The sequence below is a fragment of the Eumetopias jubatus genome, unplaced genomic scaffold (genome assembly GCF_037043125.1).
Source record: "Eumetopias jubatus isolate StellerSeaLion01/CBP00866 unplaced genomic scaffold, mEumJub1_p1.0 scaffold_14, whole genome shotgun sequence".
NCBI lineage: Eukaryota > Metazoa > Chordata > Mammalia > Carnivora > Otariidae > Eumetopias > Eumetopias jubatus.
The window spans coordinates 10110383-10131288 of NW_028274820.1; the positions used below are offsets into that span (position 1 = coordinate 10110383).

The window sequence follows — 20906 nt, forward strand, 5'->3', positions numbered from 1 at the left end:
AAAGATTGTGATGTTTGTCAACTCAGCTGATCTTGCAGTGACACATACCAATTCTAGGAGGATGAGCTATTTACAAAATGTCTTCTTCACATGGGTTCAGCATTATTACCTCCTTCATTCTTTTTCCTTTCCTGGGAGTTACTAAAAAAGCTCTGGTTCTTCTCAGATGATGGTTATGCACCTTAGAAAAGCTGCATTCTTTGTTTGTTTGTTTTATAAAGAGGAAACGTATTTCCTTAACTCAAGAGGCATAATGGAAATAAAAGAAAAATGCCCCTTGTTGTCCCAGGGGAACAGTGGACCAGAAGGTCTTTATACTCAATTCCCCCAAATCCCAATTAGATCACATTCTCAAAAGCCACAAGCCTCCCCACCCAGAGCAGGTCATTGACAGGAAAATAGCAGAGGGTGGGAAGATGGTTTTTACAGCTGGTATAATATTGGCTGACGGACCGATGAGACTGACCTTGAGAAAGAAAACAGAGAATGATCTTGCCACTTAGTATGGTGGTGCTTGTTTGTTAGGACAAATGAATCCTTGAAAGTTATGATCTGTGCTCTATCTTTTGAAAGGCAAGAGGGTGGATAACATGTTAGACATTTTTATCAGAAAGTGTTGGTGTTTGAAGGGGATGTCACCTAAGGGGCTCACCTCACCGCTCAAAGCTGTAAGACAAATGAGGCATAACTGTATTTAGCCATTGGTTTAAGAAATGTAGATATGTATATTTGGCATTCATTGACTTAGGGACCTAAACAAACAGGCCAGAAGTCTGATGGTTATTTTTTTCTGCTATCACTTAGGTGACTAGTGCTAATTATAAAATGCAAGACTGTTGAATCACAGATCTGTACCTCTGAAACAAATAATACGATATACGTTAAAAAAAAAAGAAGAAGAAGATAGCAGGAGGGGAAGAACGAAGGGGGGGGGGAACTGGAGGGAGAGATGAACCATGAGAGACGATGGACTCTGAAAAACAAACTGAGGGTTCTAGAGGGGAGGGGGATGGGGGGATGGGTTAGCCTGGTGATGGGTCTTAAAGAGGGCACGTTCTGCGTGGAGCACTGGGTGTTATACGCAAACAATGAATCATGGAACACTACATCAAAAACTAATGATGTAATGTATGGTGATTAACATAACAATAAAAAAATACTGGCTAATTCTAACATCCCTACTGCCACTCAATATCCACATTCCTTGGACCCTCTGATTTTCAGCCGTCCAGTTAAAGACTAATTCCTAACTTCACTTGCAGCTAGGTGTGCCATGTAACTACATTCTGGCCAGTAAGGTGTAAGCAGGAATGTTGTATGGGACTTTCAGGAACCTCCTTAAGGGGAGGGGCTGTTCTTCCTTTGTCCAGGCTAACCCATCCTTTGTCCTGCTGCTTCAGGCACGAACGTGATGGTTGGGCCACGAGTGCAGGTGCCCATGGTAGGCACTGCAGCTGAGGGTTGTCTGCCTCTACACTTTGATTTGAGAGAAAAATAAACTGTTAATTTCAGCAGGGTCATTCCGGATTTCTTTACAGGAAGCTGACCCTAATCCTCACTAACACATGTAGGACAAGCCTATGATGTCTTTCACCTGCATCTATGTGTCTGCTCTTCAGGACCTCATGACTTGCCAAAAGAAGGGCTACAACTCAGTTTTCTAAAACCAAAGTCATTGTTCTTAGTGACTACATTTGAAGAGGAATGAGATCTGTTTATGCTTTACACAGATATAGATTATTCTAGATCTACAACACCTCCTTATTTTTATCATTGGGAACATTGTAAACTTCTCTCTGAGTTGTTCCTATGCCACACACACACACACACACACACACACACACACACACACACGAAGGATTGCCCTTTTGTATTTTCAATGTTATTTTTTCCCTCTAATTTTATGTATTCAGTTATTTGTAGTTCACTTCATTGTTTTTGAGTAGGTAATATGCGCCCATGGAATAACATTCAAGTGGTATAAAAAGCCATAAATGAAAAGCAAGCTTCTCTCCCATCTCATCTCCCAGCCATAAAATCTCCCTACCTGGAGAAAATTGCCTTTACTTCTCTTCTAGGGATAATTGACACATATACCAGGGAATATGTATATATCATCTCTTTTTCCCCATAAACAGTAGCATATTATATACACTATTCATCACCATACTTTTTTCACTTAAAAATGTACCTTGACAATTGTTTTATACCAATTCAGACCTGACTTACTCTGTTTGTGTTGTTGTTGTTGCAATATTCTGTTTACTGTTTACGATTTACAAGGAAGTTGATGGGCTGGGATGTCTTGCCCTTTTTAGCCACACATCCCACTGGCTCATTATTCCATTGTGTGAATGCATCATAATTTATTTAACCAATGCTCTATTTCTGGACATTTAGATCGTCTCAGATCTTTTGCAGCTATCAACAATGCTCCAGTGAAGATCTTAATACGTTACTCATTTGAATTAGGTGTGAATCAATAGGACAAATCCCTAGACATGGGTACTGACTCAAGGGCAGGTGCATTTTTTTTTTTAGTTTTTTAGTTTTTATTTAAATTCCAGTTAGTTAACATACAGTGTAATACTAATTTCGGATGTAGAATTTAGTGATTCATCACTTACATATAATACCCGGAAGGGCAGGTGCATTTAGAATGAGGGAAGCTATCATAAAGTTGCCTTTCAGAGAATGCTAATGCAGATGTGACACAACTTACTCCCACCTGCACTCCTGTACAGCATGTCTGTTCCCTACGCCACCTCCAGAATGGAATACTGGTAAACATTCCAATACATGACAATCGTATAAGGACAATCGATTCATGACAATCGTATATAGTGAAAGTAGCATTTCACTCTAATTTACATTTTTACAACTTGTGAATGAAATTATTTTCTCATATTTCCTTTTCTGGGAACTACTTACGTTTTGCTAATTTTGTATTTGTTGTTGATCATTTCCTATTGATCTGTGGAATCTCTTCCTATATTGAAAGAATAGCCTTTTGTCTGTGTAACATGTTCTATTCAATATTATGACACTTTTACTTTGTTTATGCTGTATTTTTGCCACACAGAATTAAAGAGTAATTTTAGTTCACTATGTCAATCTTCCTTTATGACTTTGAAAGTGTGTCACATCTGCATTAGCATTCCTTACTGGAAGACTAAAAATAAAAATCCTATCATTTTCTTCTTTTTTATTTATTTATTTTTAACAGTCAGATTTCTAATCCAGGTGGAATTTATTGTGGTGTGATGAGTTAGGTTAAGAATCTAACTTAAAAATTTTTAAGATGGCTACTCTATTGTCTTAAACTTGCTAAATGATTGTGTTTATTTTACAAATTTACCCTCTACTGCAAGGCAAATGTAAAGAATGGGCTAAAAGAAGTCACAGACAAGGGAATAGTGTATTTCGTACTTTCACCTAGTACACGGCAAGACAGTTAAGTGAATTGTATATTCTTTTGGGGGTTTTTTTGGAAGATTTTGTTTTTAAGTATTCTCTACACCCAACACGGGGCTCGAACTTACAACTCCAAGATCAAGAGTCACACACTCCACCGTGCGACTCTCGGGGCCCAACAAATCGTATATTCTTGAACATATTTAAATGTGCTCTCTATAGTTGTAAAAAGAAAAGAAATTTTTTCTCAAATATGGAAGAGGGTATTCTTCAGAGGTATGTTTTACACAAAGGAAATTCGACAGAATGTTGACATTTTCCAGGACCTGTCCAAAATTCTTGACTATGGTATGGGTGCTGCAAAGTTCTGTGGGTGCCTCTCACGCACAGACTCAGCACGCTGTTCACATTTGTGCTTATATTTATGCCTATAGGTACTTATAGAGCCTACCAACTCAATTCTCACAACGACCCATTACAAATTATCACGTGTCAGAGGCTTTTGAAATCTCTTGTAAATGACTCAGGCTATGGTTAACCTGATACAACTGTAACCCAGAACATTCAAAGATATGTAAATACTGGTTAAAAAAATGAGAAGCTTTATCTTATTGAATAATATTTATATACATGCACTTTGGAAGAGCAAATATCTAGACACTAGTAATAAAAAGGAGTATTTTTGTAGTTGCACAGATCACAGAAATACCTTCCAAATGTATTTCACACTTCACGAAAGTGTTTTCTAATCCATTATCACTTTGATTTTCAAAACCTCTATAAAGTAGATCCATATCATGAAAAGGAAAAGAAGGAAGAAGACATGGGCAGCTTTATTAAAGGAAGTAGTCCTCAGTGAATTATATTTTAAATGAATGAGATTCTTTGTTTTCTGGATTAAAAACAAAATCCCATTACTTTTTGATCTAGCAATCCCACTTGTGGATATACATCCAAAAGAATGGAAAGCAAGGGCTTGAACAGATAAAGGTACGCCTATGTTCACAGCGGCATTATTTACAATGGCCAAAATGTGGAAGCAACCAAAGGGTTCATTAACAGATCAATGGGTAAATAAAATAGGCTATATATACATATAGTGGAATACTATTCAGCCCTAAAAAAATAAGGAAAGCCTATCACATGCTGTAATGTAGGTAAACCTTGGGGACAATGAGTTAAGTGAAATAAGCCAGTCACAAAAAGACAAATACTCTGTGACTCCACTTATGTGAGGTGTCTAGAGCAGCCAAGTTCGCGGAAAGAGAAAAGAGAACGGATGTTGCCAGGGACTGGGGAGAAGGAAAAATGAGGAATTCCTGTTTAATGGCTATCGTTTCAGTTTTGCAAAATGAACAAGTCCTAGAGATTGATCGTATAACAGTGTGAATATACTTAACAATATTGAACTGTAGACTTAACAACAGTTAAGGTGGTAAATTTTGTGTTATGTGAATTTTCCACAGTAAAAAACAAATGTTCTTTTCCAAGCCCCATGTCTCACAAACCTGTCCAAAAACTTCTTCGTTAACAGTGAAAGTGAGGTCTAGGATATCCGTGATATTGTTGTCCTTCATCCATTGCAAACTCTGGTGGAATTCCTCATCCAAATATTCCAAGTCGCTCAAATCACAGGGCCTGGGTGCATTCCAAGGGCACAAAGTAAACAGTTTGTTAAGCAAACGGATGCCCAGACCTGGCTAAAACAATATGGACCGATTCTAACAATCTGATGCTCTTGAATATATTGACGAATCTTTTTAGTTCATTCAATGCTTTTTTTTTTTTTGAAATGACAATAATAAATATGGGACAATTATCGACTCGTGGATTCTTGATGGCAATTGGAAAAAAGTTTTAAAAAATATTTTAAAACAACTAAGTTTTAGACAGATTAATTCTACTTAGTGTAATGCAAAGTTTGTACTATTACTCTAATTATTTATATAAACTGATTCATATCCGTCATATGAAGTTATAATAGTCTTCTCCTACGCTTACATAAAAATTCTAAATGCCTTTTTATTGTACTAAAAGGTTTATGTGACATCTAAGCACTCAGAAAAGTCAACAAACAGGAATGGTTAGGGCAAAACAGGGATGGAGCGTCCGAGGTACCAGGGAGGCCAGCACCTAGTGTCCTGCAGGCAGGGCTGGGTGGACCATGGCCTGCAATAATACACTTACAGTCTCAGGAGTGCCTTATAGAAGGGCCTTGTGAAGAAGGCGTCAAGAAGGTACTGATGGATCAAAGCCAGGCCTAGGATACGACCACTAAACCTGAACCTGAAACACAGACAAGGCAGAAAAATGTAAAGGCAGGTGGAAATTTGCATTGTTAAATATTTTAATTTTAATTTGTATTTAATGTGTTTCTTGATAGTACTCATTGTAAGCTGTTTAAGGAATTTGCCAATTGATGACACAAGGGAGGGACCTATTTTCCTCCTTCTTATTTACCATGAACAATGCCTATGTGCGTGGTCTGTATTAAAGGAACCCTCCTCTCCCGCAAGTACTAGAAGAGAGTCATTATGCTGGAATCTTCTTCTCAGAACTGACAGTGTAAGGACCCAAGGGAAGAAGTGCACTGGTAAAGGGGAAGTCTGGAACCCTAGATAAGCAGTTCACATTGAACCTGAGGAGGACATAGAAAGTTTTCTGGACCATGCGTCCTTATCTATTCAAGCATTCCAGAGATACCACCTGAAGGTCTAATGTGTGCTCAGTACATGCCAGGAGGTAGAGGACTTGAGTATGAGTTATATATGGCAATTATGCTTATAGTCAGTAGGAAGAACTACATGGAATCACACGGTGGTAAGCATAAGCTGAGCCTACATTGCTATTTGACATTGCTAGCCACACACAAACAAAGAACAGGTCTCTGCTGGGAAGAACTGGTCCTGTAGATTTGGCTACCTCCAGATATAAGGGCCTTTAATGATTTAAAACCTTATTGGGGCAATACAAATGCAGGGATCCAAAGGGGTACATGTACCCCAATGTTTATAGCAGCAATATCCACAATAGCCAAACTATGGAAAGAGCCAAGATGTCCATCAACAGATGAATGGATAAAGAAGATGTGGTCTATGTATACAATATTCCAATACAATGGAATATTATGCAGCCATCAAAAGGAATAAGATCTTGCCATTTGCAACAACATGGGTGGAACTAGAGGTATTATGCTAAGCAAAATAAGTCAATCAGAGAAAGACATGTATCATATGATCTCACTGATATGAGGAATTCTTAATCTCAGGAAACAAACTGAGGGTTGCTGGAGTGGTGGGGGTCGGGAGGGATGGGGTGGCTGGGTGATAGACACTGGGGAGGGTATGTGCTATGGTGAGCACTGTGAAGTGTGCAAGACTGCTGAATCACGGATCTGTACCTCTGAAACAAATAATACATTATATGTTTTTTAAAAAAAGGTAGGAAGGGAAAAATGAAGGGGGGCAGAAATCGGCGGGGGAGACGAAGCGTGAGAGACTATGGACTCTGAGAAACACACTGAGGGTTCTAGAGGGGAGGGGGGTAGGGGGATGGGTTAGCCTCGTGTTGGGTATTAAAGAGGGCACGTATTGAATGGAGCACTAGGTGTTATATGCAAACAATGAGTCATGGACCACTACATCAAAAACTAATGATGTCATGTATGGTGATTAACAAACAAAATAAAATTTAAAAAAAGAATAAAAAAGAATAAAACCTTATCGGGGCGAATCCTGGGATTTTTTTTTCTAATATCCTGAAATTTTTGCTAATAACTTGCTTGGCTGATTGCCGAGTCTCCCTGGAGCTTGATCCCATTATTGCCCTGCTCCTAAACCAGATGCTTGTCTGCTTTCTCTAGCACATTGGTTCCCTCCCTGTATGGGCTTTGCTCATCTCTGGCTCCTACCTCCATCACGGGGGTCTCCCTGGTCTCTTTCCGTCTAAGTATATTTTACCCTAACTGTAGACTTAGTTGTGACTTTTTTCAGACCCTCCCAGTTGGAATTTTCAACTCACCCATCTCCACTACCTTTCATGAGACTCTTTTTAGACTCAGAAGATTTCCTACTCTATAACTACTATAAAAATTGTTAAAATGAATAGATCATCTGATCCCATAGAATGAGCATAATTGTAAATACCACTTCAAATTGGCATATTTCAAGTGGTCAGTTCTATTTGCAGGAAATAACATACAAATATCAACATACAAATATTATTGACTCTGAAGAGACTGGAGGTGAAGGGAATCTCAGCGAAGGTGCACTGTGGATGGGGAAGCTCATAGAATAATCAGACGTCTCAGAGTCCTCGAGGCCAGTGTGCCCCACTAGTGCTTTGTCCCTCAAGTGCTCTCTCCTGACCAGCTCGATAACTGACCAGTCCCCAACATGGTGACCACACTCCTGTGTATACAAACACAGGCTTCTACCCCAATACAGGTTTGCCCACTCTAACTGGGCTCCAAGCATTACAGCTGATGCTTCTAGCATGATGGTGGCGTTGTGACCACCCAGATGGAGATGACCAAGACCACCCAAAGCAGGAAGAGAGCAAACATCAACACAGGTGCCCGGCCAAGTACCCTCTTCACTGAGAGGTGGCCCCCAAAGGCCTAGTAAAGAGAAATTGTAATCTCAGCAGGCAGTAAGTATCCACAGATATGGATTAGAAGAAAATATTACACAAGAATACAATTTTCAGCTCAATGTTAAAAAAGTGGATTTCAGTGAATTGTAAATTTTCTAACAAAATATAAATTATTCAAATCTATTCAGGAAGAAGCAGAAAACTTAAATAGACAAATGCCCACAGTATGAACTAGAAAATCATAAGGAAAAGGAGTATATACGAAGTTGATGACACACACATATGTATTTAAAGACATATTCTTTCAAACCCTCCATGGATAGAAAGCCCCTCTGCTATTTATATAGTTCCAGAAATCAGAAAAGGATAGAAAACCTCCTAATTCATCATTATGAGCTACCATCACCACAAAATGGAATCTGGAGAAAAAGCAAAAGAAAGAAAACTAAAGACATTTCACTCATACATTTAAAAAATCATGATTTAATTGACTGAGCCACCCAGGTGCCCCCCCAAATCATAATTTAAACACCAGAACCTACCAATCCATTCCCAGAACAATGCAAAGTGATTAAAGATATTTGATTTTAGGAAACTGAGGAGAGTTTAATATTAGGTATTCTATTATTAAAATAAATTATGAAATCAAAAGACAAAAATCATATGGCTTTTGTTGTTGCTGGAAGCTGAAGTTACTTGATAGTATCTGCCATCAATTTTTGAGGAAAAATAGCTTTGTAGTAAACCAGGAATAGAGGATTGTTTCCTTACCACAGTGATGAATGTCTATCTCAGCACCCTATTTAACAGTAAAAATGCAGAAGGATGCTGGTTACCACCACCCTTTACAATATGCCATGAGCTTCAATGACTGCAATTACTTATGAGTGAAAAATTGGAAACAGGTTGGAAATAACTTTCACTGAGTGCCTATTGGGCCAACATGATACTCATGTTATCTCCCTGAGTCTTGCAACAACTCTATATTTTCACAATTATAGCTATCTTCATGTCACAAATTAAGAAACCGAAGGTCAATAATTAGCCCCAAGCAAGTGGTATGGTGAAGACACCAATGCATAGATGCCTGGCACCAGATCAGGCCTCTCCCTTTGTGTCCATGTGAAGAAGCCAAACAATAGAGAAGTTAATCCTCTGGTCTAGGGGCCGGGCTGCCTGGTGTGCGATCTCCTGTAAGGACTTAACCACCTGTTCTCTGTTTCCTCTTCTGGAAAACTGAACTTTTTAGACGATATTATTATCTTATTTTATGTTGGCTTCCAACACCAACTTGTGCTAATTAGAAATATTTTGGTTAAAGTAAACTTCAACTAGCTTAAGCCAAGGGGGGACTTCTTTATAAGTTCCTGGTGGTATCTCATGGAATCCAGGGTCAGGAATGCAGTTGGCTGCCAGGAAGATGAGGCACTTCAGTGACATCCCTCTCCCTCATCCACCTTCTCTCCTTGACTTCTCTTTGTGCACATCTGTTCCTTTCTTCTCTCTCGCTGTCAGCACTTCCTGTGGTTTTCATCCTAGAGAGACCAACTTGACTCTCTCTTCGTCCAAATTTCCGACATGATTCCTTGCTTGTTCTGACTCAGGTTGGCTGCCCACCCTGAACCAATGGTAAGTGATCAGGAAAGCAAGGTCTGGGGAATGGTCTCAGGCTTTGGTGTCTTGTGCAGCACTGTGTAGTGAGGATCACCACTGCCTACCTCTCAACAAGGGGCTGCGACCAGATGGAGTGCAGCAGATGGCATGGTTTCTAGCACAGGAGACTTGCAATGCAGACCACCAATAGACAGCTGTTTATTTGTTCTGAATGGGTAGATCATAAGATGGAATTTCTAAAGACAAAATTATATTGGTTTCACAGGCTGATGTGGGCCACTAGTAAGTCCCAGATAATTTTTTTGTAGGTGTGCAAGCCATCTATGATAATGTGGTTTGGCCTTACATAAACACAGACAGGATGGCTCCTAGCCAGACCCATATATATATATAGTAAAATATATTCCAGAGCAATGAACTATGATCTGGGATATGTACAATACAATTGTACAATTCAAATCCAAAAGAATAGCTTAAAAAGCATAGATTGAAATGGAAAACGTTTACTAGTTGAATAATTGCCATGGTGCATAATTTCATTTATGAGAAAACATCTTCTAGTAATTGTGCACTTCCTTTGTTTGTCTCACTTAGCTTGAACAACTGCTTGCTGGGAAATTGGTTATACTTGTTGTTACAAATGTGTGGGAATTCTGAAATGGAATGAAATTATGTCTTTTCAGTCTCTGTATTGATAATTGAAGAAATTATACACACAATTTAAGCAAAAAAAGTTTATGTTATGTTAAGTTACTTGGCACAAAGAGTTCTTTTAAAAGATTTTATTTATTTATTTCTGAGAGAGAGAGCGTGCCCAAGTGGGAGTGTGAAGAAGGGTAGAGGGACAAGCAGACTCTACGCTGAACACAGAGCCCAATGCAGGATCATGACCTGAGCTGAAATCAAGAGTTGGACACTCAACTGAATGAGCCACCCAGGCGCCCCACAAATAAGAAGTTTTAAGGACAAATAAAAGTAAGTCTAGACTGGACCTTCCCTGCCTGTGGGTATTCATGTGTCACTTCAGTATCTAGGCCCCAGGGTCCTCCGTTGCAGAGCCCCCGTGTGTGAACTTGCAGGACCCCCAACCTTCCTTCCTCATCAGGGACCCCACAAGGAGTCCCAGCTGATACTGCAGGTCAGCCTGGCTCACAGGGTGTGGCACTGTTCCTCTTTTTCTGGGCTGCCATTTTTGAAAGCATACTGATATCAGCACATCCCAGAGATGGTTAACGTGCTTCATGTTCTAGCGTGGTGCCATTGCCATCAATCCCCAGGCTGCTGCTGCCCAAGATCTGCTCTTTGGAGTGGATTGTGCTCATTTTTATTTTGCTGGTAGGGAAGAGCTCTTCTGTGTTAACCTGCTCAGTTAGACGGACTTCACAGCAGAGTTGCTAGGGACCTGAGAGTTTACTACGACTCCTTTTGAGGTTTACTCACTGTCCTTCAATCCCTAGGCTGGCAAAGTCATGGTGGCCCTAGGGAGCAGCTACCACCACTCATTCACATCTCAACCTCAGGCTTGTGGGCCACTTCTGGCTTGCTGTGCCATTCTTCTGCTTCCCTTGAGCTGTGTTATTTCTGAGGACCTAGATTCCCTGCTCACCCTTGCTTTCTGTTGGCTCTCCTTTGTGAGCATATCAGACATGCCCACATGTGTTTAATGAGGGGCATGATTCAACTTCTTTTCAAAGGAGGGGCCTTAGGCCCCAGGTAAATCAGCAGATGCAAGTGCAGACAGCGTGGAGGTGTCTGAGGACACAAAGAAGACTCGGCATGTCCCCTGAATGCATGTAGCAGACATGCCAGCTACACCATGGCAGGTCCCTCTGGGACCCTTCCCCTGGTACTAGATGGTGGGTCTCAATATTTTCTCCATTCCAGCCACTTGAAGGATACAGCACTCTGATGGGTCAGGAATGGGGCCTCCCTTCATCCGTAATCCTCAAGTCCGGAGAAGAGAGAGTTTCCCTCTGGCTCCACCTTGGGTATAATATGAAAACCCCCTAGGATATTCTGATACACCATCATCTTAAGATGTATTCCTGACTCTTTAAAAGTACATATGCCATTTTTTCCTATTTATTTACTGATCAGAGATTAATCCACGGAAATCCATTTGGACCCAAGACACCACAAAAATATGATCTGTATAGCAAAATACCAAGAACTCCACATTTAATAGAAAAAAAAATCCCTTCTATTGAGAGTCAGTCAACTACGGGTTTCATCGTTAAGAAGACATGGTCTATTTTCCTTCAGGGGAAGAATGTGGACAGCTCACATTTACATTTCTCAGCCTAACCCCACCAACCCTGTGATTTATAGAAACGATCCTTGGACTCTTAAGTTCTTTTCATATCCTTGGTTTTTCCATGTGTTACAAGTTTTTGTTTTTTGGTATCATCAACCCTTACCCTCCTGCCAAATAAAACAAAACAGAATTGGGTATTCTTTAGTGTAAAGAAAAATATACACAGCATAGAACGTGTCGAATAAAAGTACATCAACTCTGTCACAGGAGGTAATGTCTTTGACCTTGATGGGTCTTTACCCTGCCTATCAGTTGGTGAGCACAGACACACTTGTGTGAATGGGATCACCTTGCCACTCCTGCTTCTCTGTAGCTTCCTGTTTTCATACCACAGGACAGCACAGACACCCTCACATATCTGTAAATACGGGTCTTCATCATCCGATTTAAGTAAACTTGCACAGTATTTCATTTCATAAATGTTGTTCACTTGTTTGGCCCTTCCCATTCTGATGGAAACCTAAGTGGTTTTCATTTTCATCCATCTGCTCATAGGTATTGGGGGAAGCAGCATGCAGCCAGTTAACTCTGGGACCATGAGGGGACTTTTGAAATGGGCAGATGTCACTCTTCAAGCATCCTCCTCAACACCTCGCCAGATATCTGGAGGGTGAACTGCGGTTGCCTCTGATGATTGAAACTGCAGCCGCCACTTTGAGCTTTCATAAAGACACGGAGGGAGATTATGGCGGGAGATATGAAAAGAACCACTGGTACTGGCAAGGATTTATCTCAGTTTCTATCTGGGTTTTGTACATTTTAGTGAGTTCAAAAGGCAATGGAGTTTCACACATTTCTAGCACATCTTCCCACGTGGTTTGAAAGCGCAACAAAGACTCGACTCTCCCCTTGAGTGTATTACCATCTGTTGACTCATTATTCTTTGGGCGGTTTGCCAATAATCCAAAGAAGGCAATGTGGTGGGAAGGACAAAACTGTAAGTTCTGATGTCAGATTGCCTCAGTTTAACTCTTCTGCCCTGTGTGGCTTTGGGCAAGCTGCTAAACATCCATGGTCCTCAGTTTACTCATCTGCAAAATGGGGGTCATAATGTATAGGGCAACGGCTAAGACACTAAAAGACTTTGCCCAGGGACTAGTGGAGGTCAGTCCACCTGGGTGTTTAATAAACACCATCTGCAGACTGGCACGCCTGATCCGTCAGAACCCCAGGGATGCTGGACTGAGAGGGGAGAATGAATGTGGACTGAGCCAGGGCACCAGCATGCAGTTTGTGGCTGCTGCAGACCTACAAGCTTTTGCTCTGCTTACACACAACATTCATGCATCACAGTGCCTGGCACAGGGAAGGGTCCCACCAAGATTTGTTGAATTGAATTAAATTAAAAATTTTCATCTGATTTTATCCCAGTCGAGCACGACTATGCAAGCCTACTGAAAATTTCTGAAACATCATATACCATTTGATGCCCGTTTCCAGTATTGATAGTAGGTCCCCATTTAGGAAGACAGACAGAAAGACTGAACTGCAGAGGAGACTGGGTGACTGGGTCCACGTATGGAAAGATGTGGCGAATGTTTTACACCAAGAAGCCAACATAGCAGGCTTCTCCCTCCCTACCTCTCCCTCTTCAGTCTCTCCAGTGGAACTTTGCATGGGAACATGTTTTAGCAGGAGGTAGTATGTAATGATTTCACAGTGTATTTTTCGACTGATTCTTTAAACAAAAGTAGTTTGCGCAATGGCAAGAAATTCAGTCAGGAAGTTTGGGAGAGGAATTTCTTGTTCACAGGCTGGATTTACGGAAGGGAAAGCAGATGGCTTGACAAGCGAAGAAAATAACACCTAATGATACCCTGAAGGACCTTTTGGAGAGTGAATCAAAATACTCTTAAAAGGCTTCTAATTAATCCCTTTATATGAAAGTGATATAATGGAATAAACCCCTCAGTGCAGTACCCAGGTAATATGCCAAGTCAAAAAGGTTTTTCTGTGGTGTATCTGGTAGTTTGATCCCCTGGCATTAAACTTGAGCCCCTAATAATTGTGTCAAGGTGTCTCGGGGTTTAGTGATCTTTTCAGCTTCTTCTTGACCTGTAAACTTTCAGTCTCCCTCTGCGTGACTCTGGTTTCTGGATCTTTGGATGCAGCACCACTCAGCATCAGCTTCAGCCTTGAAAGACTTAAGGCTGACCCTATCTCCTGCCCTTCCTAACAAAAGGTGATCAGACAGTATATTGAGAGGACAAGAGGCTGGACACTTGGTGATAATATGGTTGGCCCCTGCTGCCTTTGGTGAGGGGATGGGGGCTGAGGCAGATGTTCAAGCATTTGGCAGGAAATGGCTCTCTGACTGCATCCACCTGTGCACTGCCTATTCCCCGCAGACTGACAGCAGGTGGTTTGTGTCAGCTGAATTCTAGAAGGTTCTCTCTGAAGCAGCCATGCTTTCCATTCCTGCTACTTTGTAGATCATCCTAGGTCACTGCTTCTCTGGCAATTGACGGGACTTTGCAGGGGTTAAGGTCCTTTGTGACTCTCAAGAGAGCAGCGCTCGTTCCTCAACTGTAGCACTATTGAGTATTGCCGTTCTGTGTGCTTTAAGACATCTGACACTACTGGTGGCCTTTCCCCACTAGATGCCAGGACCAGTTGTGATATTAGCCGACCCTGTCTCCAGACATTGCTCAATGTCCCCTGGTGGGGGTGAGGGCAAAGTCACCCCCTTGGGGGAAGAATATCCAAATAGGTGATTATAGTCTCCTTTCTAACTGGCATGTAGGTATCACAGGCCTCTCCTGGGCCCTCCGTGGCAATGAAGGTCACCAACGCAAGGCTTTGTGTTCCACTCTGCGATACCTGAGCAGTTTTTCACCACTCCTAGAATCTCTAGGTATACCTTCCTACGACACCAAATGGAATTTTATATTCCCACCAGAAACTTGGCCTCTAGGTTTCTCTTGGGGAAAAGATGGGAGGCAAGAATGATGCCTCCCAAATGCACCAGACTGTGCCATCCTTTCTGAGGGGAGGAGGTCCGATCTGAATGATGGAAAGGGGTGAGCCTCTAGGAGAATGAGGCATTATAAGTTGGGGGAAGAGTGATATCCAGTGTGGAAACACATACAGTTTGTTTGACTAACAGAGAATGGAGCAGTGGGACTGAACCCCAGACAGAGAAATGCAAGAGGGTAGAACATGAGTTTGGAGAGACGCCCAGGGGACAGAACATCAGGGCTTGGCAGGATATAGGAAGGACTTTGGGTTTTATCCAAAGTGCGATGGGACTCCCCTGGAGGTTTCACGTAGGGTCTATGAATGAACTGACTGATGCACTGAAATGATCACTCTGGCTGCTGCATGGAGGAAGGTGAGCATGGCAAGAGTGGAAGCAGAGGGACCAGTTGAGAGGTTCCTGCAGTAATCCAGATGGGAGGTGATGGTAGCTTACACCAGGGTGGTGATAGTGGAGGCAATGAGGTCATTCAGGATGTATTTTCATGATAGAGCCAAAAGAACTTGCTGATGGATTGGAGGGGAAATGTGAGAAAAAGGGAGGCACCGAAGACAGTCAATGGTCTCGGACCAGAGCAGTTGTGTGGATGGTGGTGCCATCTAGCAGATGAGAAACACCAGAAGAGAAGGTTGCAGGAAAAACCTGAGAGTTCTCTTTCAGACATATTAAGTTTGTCATGCTTATTAAATATCTGGGTAGAGCTGCTGAGTAGGCAGCTATGTCAATGAGTCAGTACTTCCGGGAACAGGGCCTGGCTGCAGATGTTAATGGGAGGGTTGGCAGGGTGTAGATTGCATTCGAAGTTATGCAGGTGGACAAGACTTCCCTGAAGAGGTATACGCAGATAGAGAGGAGGACCGAGGGCTGAGCATGTGTAACAGTCACAGATCTGGAAGATGAGGAGGGACGATAAAATAAACTGAGAAGGCATGGCAGTGAGGTTGGAGAGGAACCAAGAGAACATGCTTCAGGATGGAGGCAAAGACCAACTGTGGCGGGTGCCTCTGAGATCAGGGAATAGGAGGCGTGAGAGTTGCCCAGTGGATCTGGCAACCTTGGTGAGAGCTGTTTCCATGGGGGTGAAGGGGAGGAAAGCCTGGCTGGAGAGAATGGGAGAAGAGGAAGTGGAGAACATGGCACAGATAACTCTTCGTACAAACGGGTCTCTAGGGGAATGGTAAATCAGAGTAGTAGGTGGAGGAGGGGGTGACACCAAAGGAGGCTTGGGTTTGTTTCTCAAATGTGAGAGAAATTAAAGTGTGTTCATGCATGTTTGATTTCAACAAATTTACTGATTGTCTACCATGTGCTAGGTGTGTACAAAGATGCCAAAGGTAAACGTTCACTTTGAAGAGTTTACAGGACAGTAGGGAGATAGATATAACAATGCAACAATTCACTGCCACGTAAGATGTGCTGTAGAAAAGTACACAGGGTGTGTGAAAACACCACACTTGCTGATTTGGGAGGGATTAAATCTAGGCTGGGTTTCTGGAGGAGGTGATGACCGAGGTGAGCTTTGAAAAATGAGTAGAAGTGAGATCACGTAAGGCAGGGAAGGGCTTTCCAAGAAAATAAAATCACATGAGGAAAGAGGCAGGCAACAGAATGGAATGTGTTCATGATGACTAGAGCATGAAGAGTGAGGAGGGGCAACATTAGGGTGAAGAAGGAGGAAGTGGGAGGCCCTGGAAGCTCTTATTTTCCATGCCAACCCGCTCGGGTTTTAAATCCTAGACAATGGGGACCTACTGAAGGGTTTAAGCGGGAGGGAGGGATATACTTGGGTGGCACTTAAGAAATCAGTCTGCAGTCATGTGAAAGATGGATTTGGGGAGGAGGGAAGATTGGACGGTGTATTACAGTATGTCCAGGTCATGGTGAGAACAGTTTTGGAAGAAAAATGTCAGGGCATGGAGCTTTACGTGAGCAGAAGGCGAAATGAAGGATGGCAGGAAGTGGCTCATGGAGAGATTAGATGGATGCTAACTTGGAGGAGGATCCGAATAAAGACGTCTAGTAGGTATTTGGATAAAAGAGTTTGCAGCTCAATGGAGAGGTCAGGCTAAACATATAGCTTTAGAATTCACACTGTAACATGGAGAGAACTTTATAAAACAGGGAACTTTGATTCTATTGTTATATTTTATATAGAATTCTATCTATCTTTCCATCCATCCATCTCTCCAACCATCCATAAAATATCATGGAAGGACTTGAGTCAAAAAATATTTTTTTAAAGATTAATTAATTTATTTGAGAAAGAGAGAGCGGGGGCGGGGGGAGGGCAGAGGGAGAGGGAGAGATGGTCCCAAGCAGATGCCTTGATGAGCACAGAGCCCCATGCAGCGGGGCTCCATCTCACTCTCCTGAGATCACAATCTGAGCTGAAACCAAGAGTCGGACATTGAACTGATGGTGCCACCCAGTGCCCCTCAAGTCAAAGTATTAATAGTCTTTATTGCTGTGTGGAGATATTTCCTTGTGTGAATTAAATTTCTTACAATGCATGCACATTACTGATGTTATAAAAGCATATATGTTTATTTACATATAAAATATGCAAGTAAATGTTTCCACTAAGGAAAGGAGTGGTAATAGTTCACTGGGTCTGTTGATTAGGTGGTCTCTGCTGCTCGTGGAAAGGGCGGTTTCGGTGATGAATACTGACATCAGATTCAGTAGAAGTGAATGAAGGAAAGGAGCCCTAACCAGGGGGAGAAGGTAAAGTATAAAGATGAATGAGGGAGAGGAAACTCGCTCGAGCAAGGGCACAGAGGGGACGGGAGCAGATGGATCCAGAGCCTAAGGGGAAGGGTCTGTCTTGAACAGAAGGAGGGCGATGCTGGGAAGGTGTCAGCACCGGGCATTTGCAGTCGGGGTGTGAAATTGAGGTGGTCGACTCCGTGTTTCTACGTGAGTAGGATCTGAGGTCATCTCCTCAAAGTGATAGAGCCTATTAGGCAGGGGCTTTCAGGAGAGTGGAATGGAAGGTGCATCAGTCAAAGGGCTGGCGAGCTTTGCTAAAGAACCTGCTGAGGTCAGAGAGTATGATTTAGGATTGTACCATCTCTCAGAATTATTTCTTTTTCTTTGGTGCTAGAGGGACAGGAAACAGCTCTGGCACTGAATGTGGGAGAGCGCATTATGACATTGATCCACGGTGGCGTCTTGCCCATCAGATGGAGTGCAAGCATGGAGGCCTGGGGTGAAGGAAGCCATGCCAGATGGGTAGGGGATGGTGAGTCTGAGGTGCAAATGAACTGGGTGAGCAGCTGTGGTAGGGGGAGGAGGTGGGAACTCTGGATGTACAATGATTGATGGTGGGATTTTAAATTTTTCAATTTCAGATATGGCACGGTTCTGGGTGATAATGAGGCTGGGAGGGCCTTTTGTGGGAAGCAGGTGGCCAGAGAGCAATGTAGGTCAAGGCCTCTGGGGTTAGGTAGATTAGGTCTATTCTCTACACCCACCTTTATTCAGATAATGTTTCAAGGAATGTGTAAAGAATCCCCTCCCTCACACCCCCAAAGTTGTTTAAATATTGCAGATGCAAGGCATGATTTTTATTTGGTTTTCATAGCTCCTTGTGTGAGGGAACAGTGTTGCAATTAGCTGAGAAAACTTGAGTTTTTCTTCATTGGCCATGAAAGAGACTCTGCCAACACAAGATAATGACAGGATATTATCTTCTGATTGCTAATTAGCAACTGAAATGAGTGTCTAGCCCTGATGCCTGCCAAGTGCCTGCTATTACTATCAGCCCTGCAGGGGGCAAACGAGTAAGAACAGGGCTGCTTGGTCCTCAATATGGTGGCCAAATTAGTGACTCCTTTTTAGAGAAAGCTCTTCTAGAAGTATATGATGCAAATAATCTGTGCCTTTCAGTGGGTTGAATGTTGGCCCCCAAAGAAGATAATGTCTGTTTCCCAAACCCTGGAAACTGTAAGTGGAAAAAAGGTCTTTGAGGATATGAATAAGGATCTCAAGATGAAATCATCTTGGATTATTCGCATGGGCCCTAAATCCACTGACAAATGTCCTTATTAGAGACAGAAGAGAAGACACAGAAATAGAGGGAAAGGCCACAAAAAGAAAGAAGCAGAGATTGGAGTGATGCGGATACAAGCCAAGAAATTCTCAGAGCCCCCTGAAGCTGAAGGAGGTAAGGAAGGATTCTCCTCTAGAGCCTTCAGAAGGAGCATGTCTTTGCCAACACCTTGATTTTGGGCTTCTGGCCTCCAGACTGAGAATACCCAGTTTGTGGTAATTTGGTATGGCAACCCTAGGAAAGGAATAGAGAACACAGAGAATCCAAAAATCCTCTTTAGTTTTCTGGAATGCCTCTCAATAAGCATATTATTGCCTAGTTTGTAAGTTGATCCACTAAAGTCATATATTTCATTTCACGCAAGAGGAGAATTTACCTAATTTCAAATGAGACAGGGAGTCTGGTTCCATGCCCAGAATTCTGCGGAGAAGTTGACCAGGTACGGCCGCTTGCCTGGGTAACTAAAATGCTCTGACATCTACTATATCCTCATCTGGGTAATCCAGGAAAGTGAAGGTTTAAAAGGTCTTAATTATCTGAGCTACACAAAGCAGAGAATATAGGAGATCAATGTCACTGTGTTCCAAGCAGAATTCATAATGCCTTATTGACCCTTTAGATGTTGTGTCCCTCTCTTGCCTGTGACTCATTGAGCCATGCACAATATTTTACTGAAACTCAGGTTAAAAAGAAAACAATCAATTTGATAGAGCCCAAACGAATTTTAGGTCTGCCTTCCTTCCTTCTGACAAATCATAACGAAGTACCTACCATTTTTAAGGAACTGGGCTAGTTGGTGGGCTACTTAGGGAACACAAGAGACGAGCCTCCCAAGCTCCCATGGAGCATACTGTCTAGTGACATCATTAGGGTTCAGGAAATTATTAGATTTACTGAGGTCTCAACTTCAATGACGTTCTATAATTTTCATGTGATTGGCAAAGTAATAATGGCTCTGACAACATCAAGTTCTTATGCTACACAGGTCCTGATATACCCAGGGTAGCAGGACTACTTGAAGATATTTAAGTAATTGCTCCTGAATTAACTGGATTGATAGAGGGGGAACATAGGAAACATAAACCCAACAAAATAATAAATAAATATGATATCGAGGTTTGCAACTATGTTTTATTTGGCTTTATTGTTTTGAAGGTTTATCTGCTGACTGTACTTTTCTTTAGATAATAGAATTAATTGATATTCTTTGGGATTGGAATATAAAAAGACAAAGTCTCTAGAAGTCTGGATAGTAGGGAAAGCCAATCTTGGAGCCTATCTTTGTTATTCATCATCTGAAAACTGGAAGCCCGTCTTGCCCCTTTTTTGCCCTTAAAGATTCCAAGGTCCTAAGATCTGTGCCCAGCCTATATCTGGGGATCTGTGTCTTGGATCATATCATACACCTCCTTAGAAGTCTAGAGTGATTCACATGTACCTTTCATAATGACATTCTTTTATTAAATTTAAAAATTTTTTAAAGCTTTTATTTATTTGAGAGAGCTAGAGAGAGTGTACTAGCGAGTGGGGCGGGGCATACTGCTCTCTGCAGAGCAGAGAGCCAGATGCCAGGCTCAGTCCCAGGACCCTGGGATCATGACCTGAGCTGAAGGCAGACGCTTAACCGCCTGAGCCACCCAGGCGCCCTATCACAACGATATTCTTGATCATTAGATTTGTACGTCTGCACCAATTATCCCCCTTCTCAGATCACTCGGATCCCTTGATCCTGTTCTCAACTTAAGGTTAAACATCTGTCCCTGGCTTACCTCTGCAAATGCCATTTTCAACACTTTTTTTGAGACAGCTTTACTATTCTTAATTTAGGAAACCCATTCTATGTGATTTACATTGGCCCTGACTCTCCGTTCATTCTAGTTTCTGCTGCTTTCAAACTCCATCCTTCCCACTGCTCTGAATGTACATTTCCTCCTATGAGACTG

The 20906-nt window shown here is 42.0% G+C and overlaps 1 protein-coding gene across 3 annotated transcripts in view; it reads right to left on the bottom strand.

The window, feature by feature from the left end:
* Positions 1 to 20906, bottom strand: part of HECW1 (HECT, C2 and WW domain containing E3 ubiquitin protein ligase 1) — a 430092-nt gene that overhangs the window by 11332 nt on the left and 397854 nt on the right. For all 3 annotated transcript variants that reach the window (XM_088018231.1, XM_088018230.1, XM_028108920.2), the window contains 2 exons: positions 5602 to 5700; positions 4923 to 5052 (listed from right to left, as the gene is read on the bottom strand). In XM_088018231.1, coding sequence (XP_087874357.1) covers positions 4923 to 5052; positions 5602 to 5700 — 229 coding nt within the window. The remainder of the gene's footprint in view (positions 1 to 4922; positions 5053 to 5601; positions 5701 to 20906) is intronic.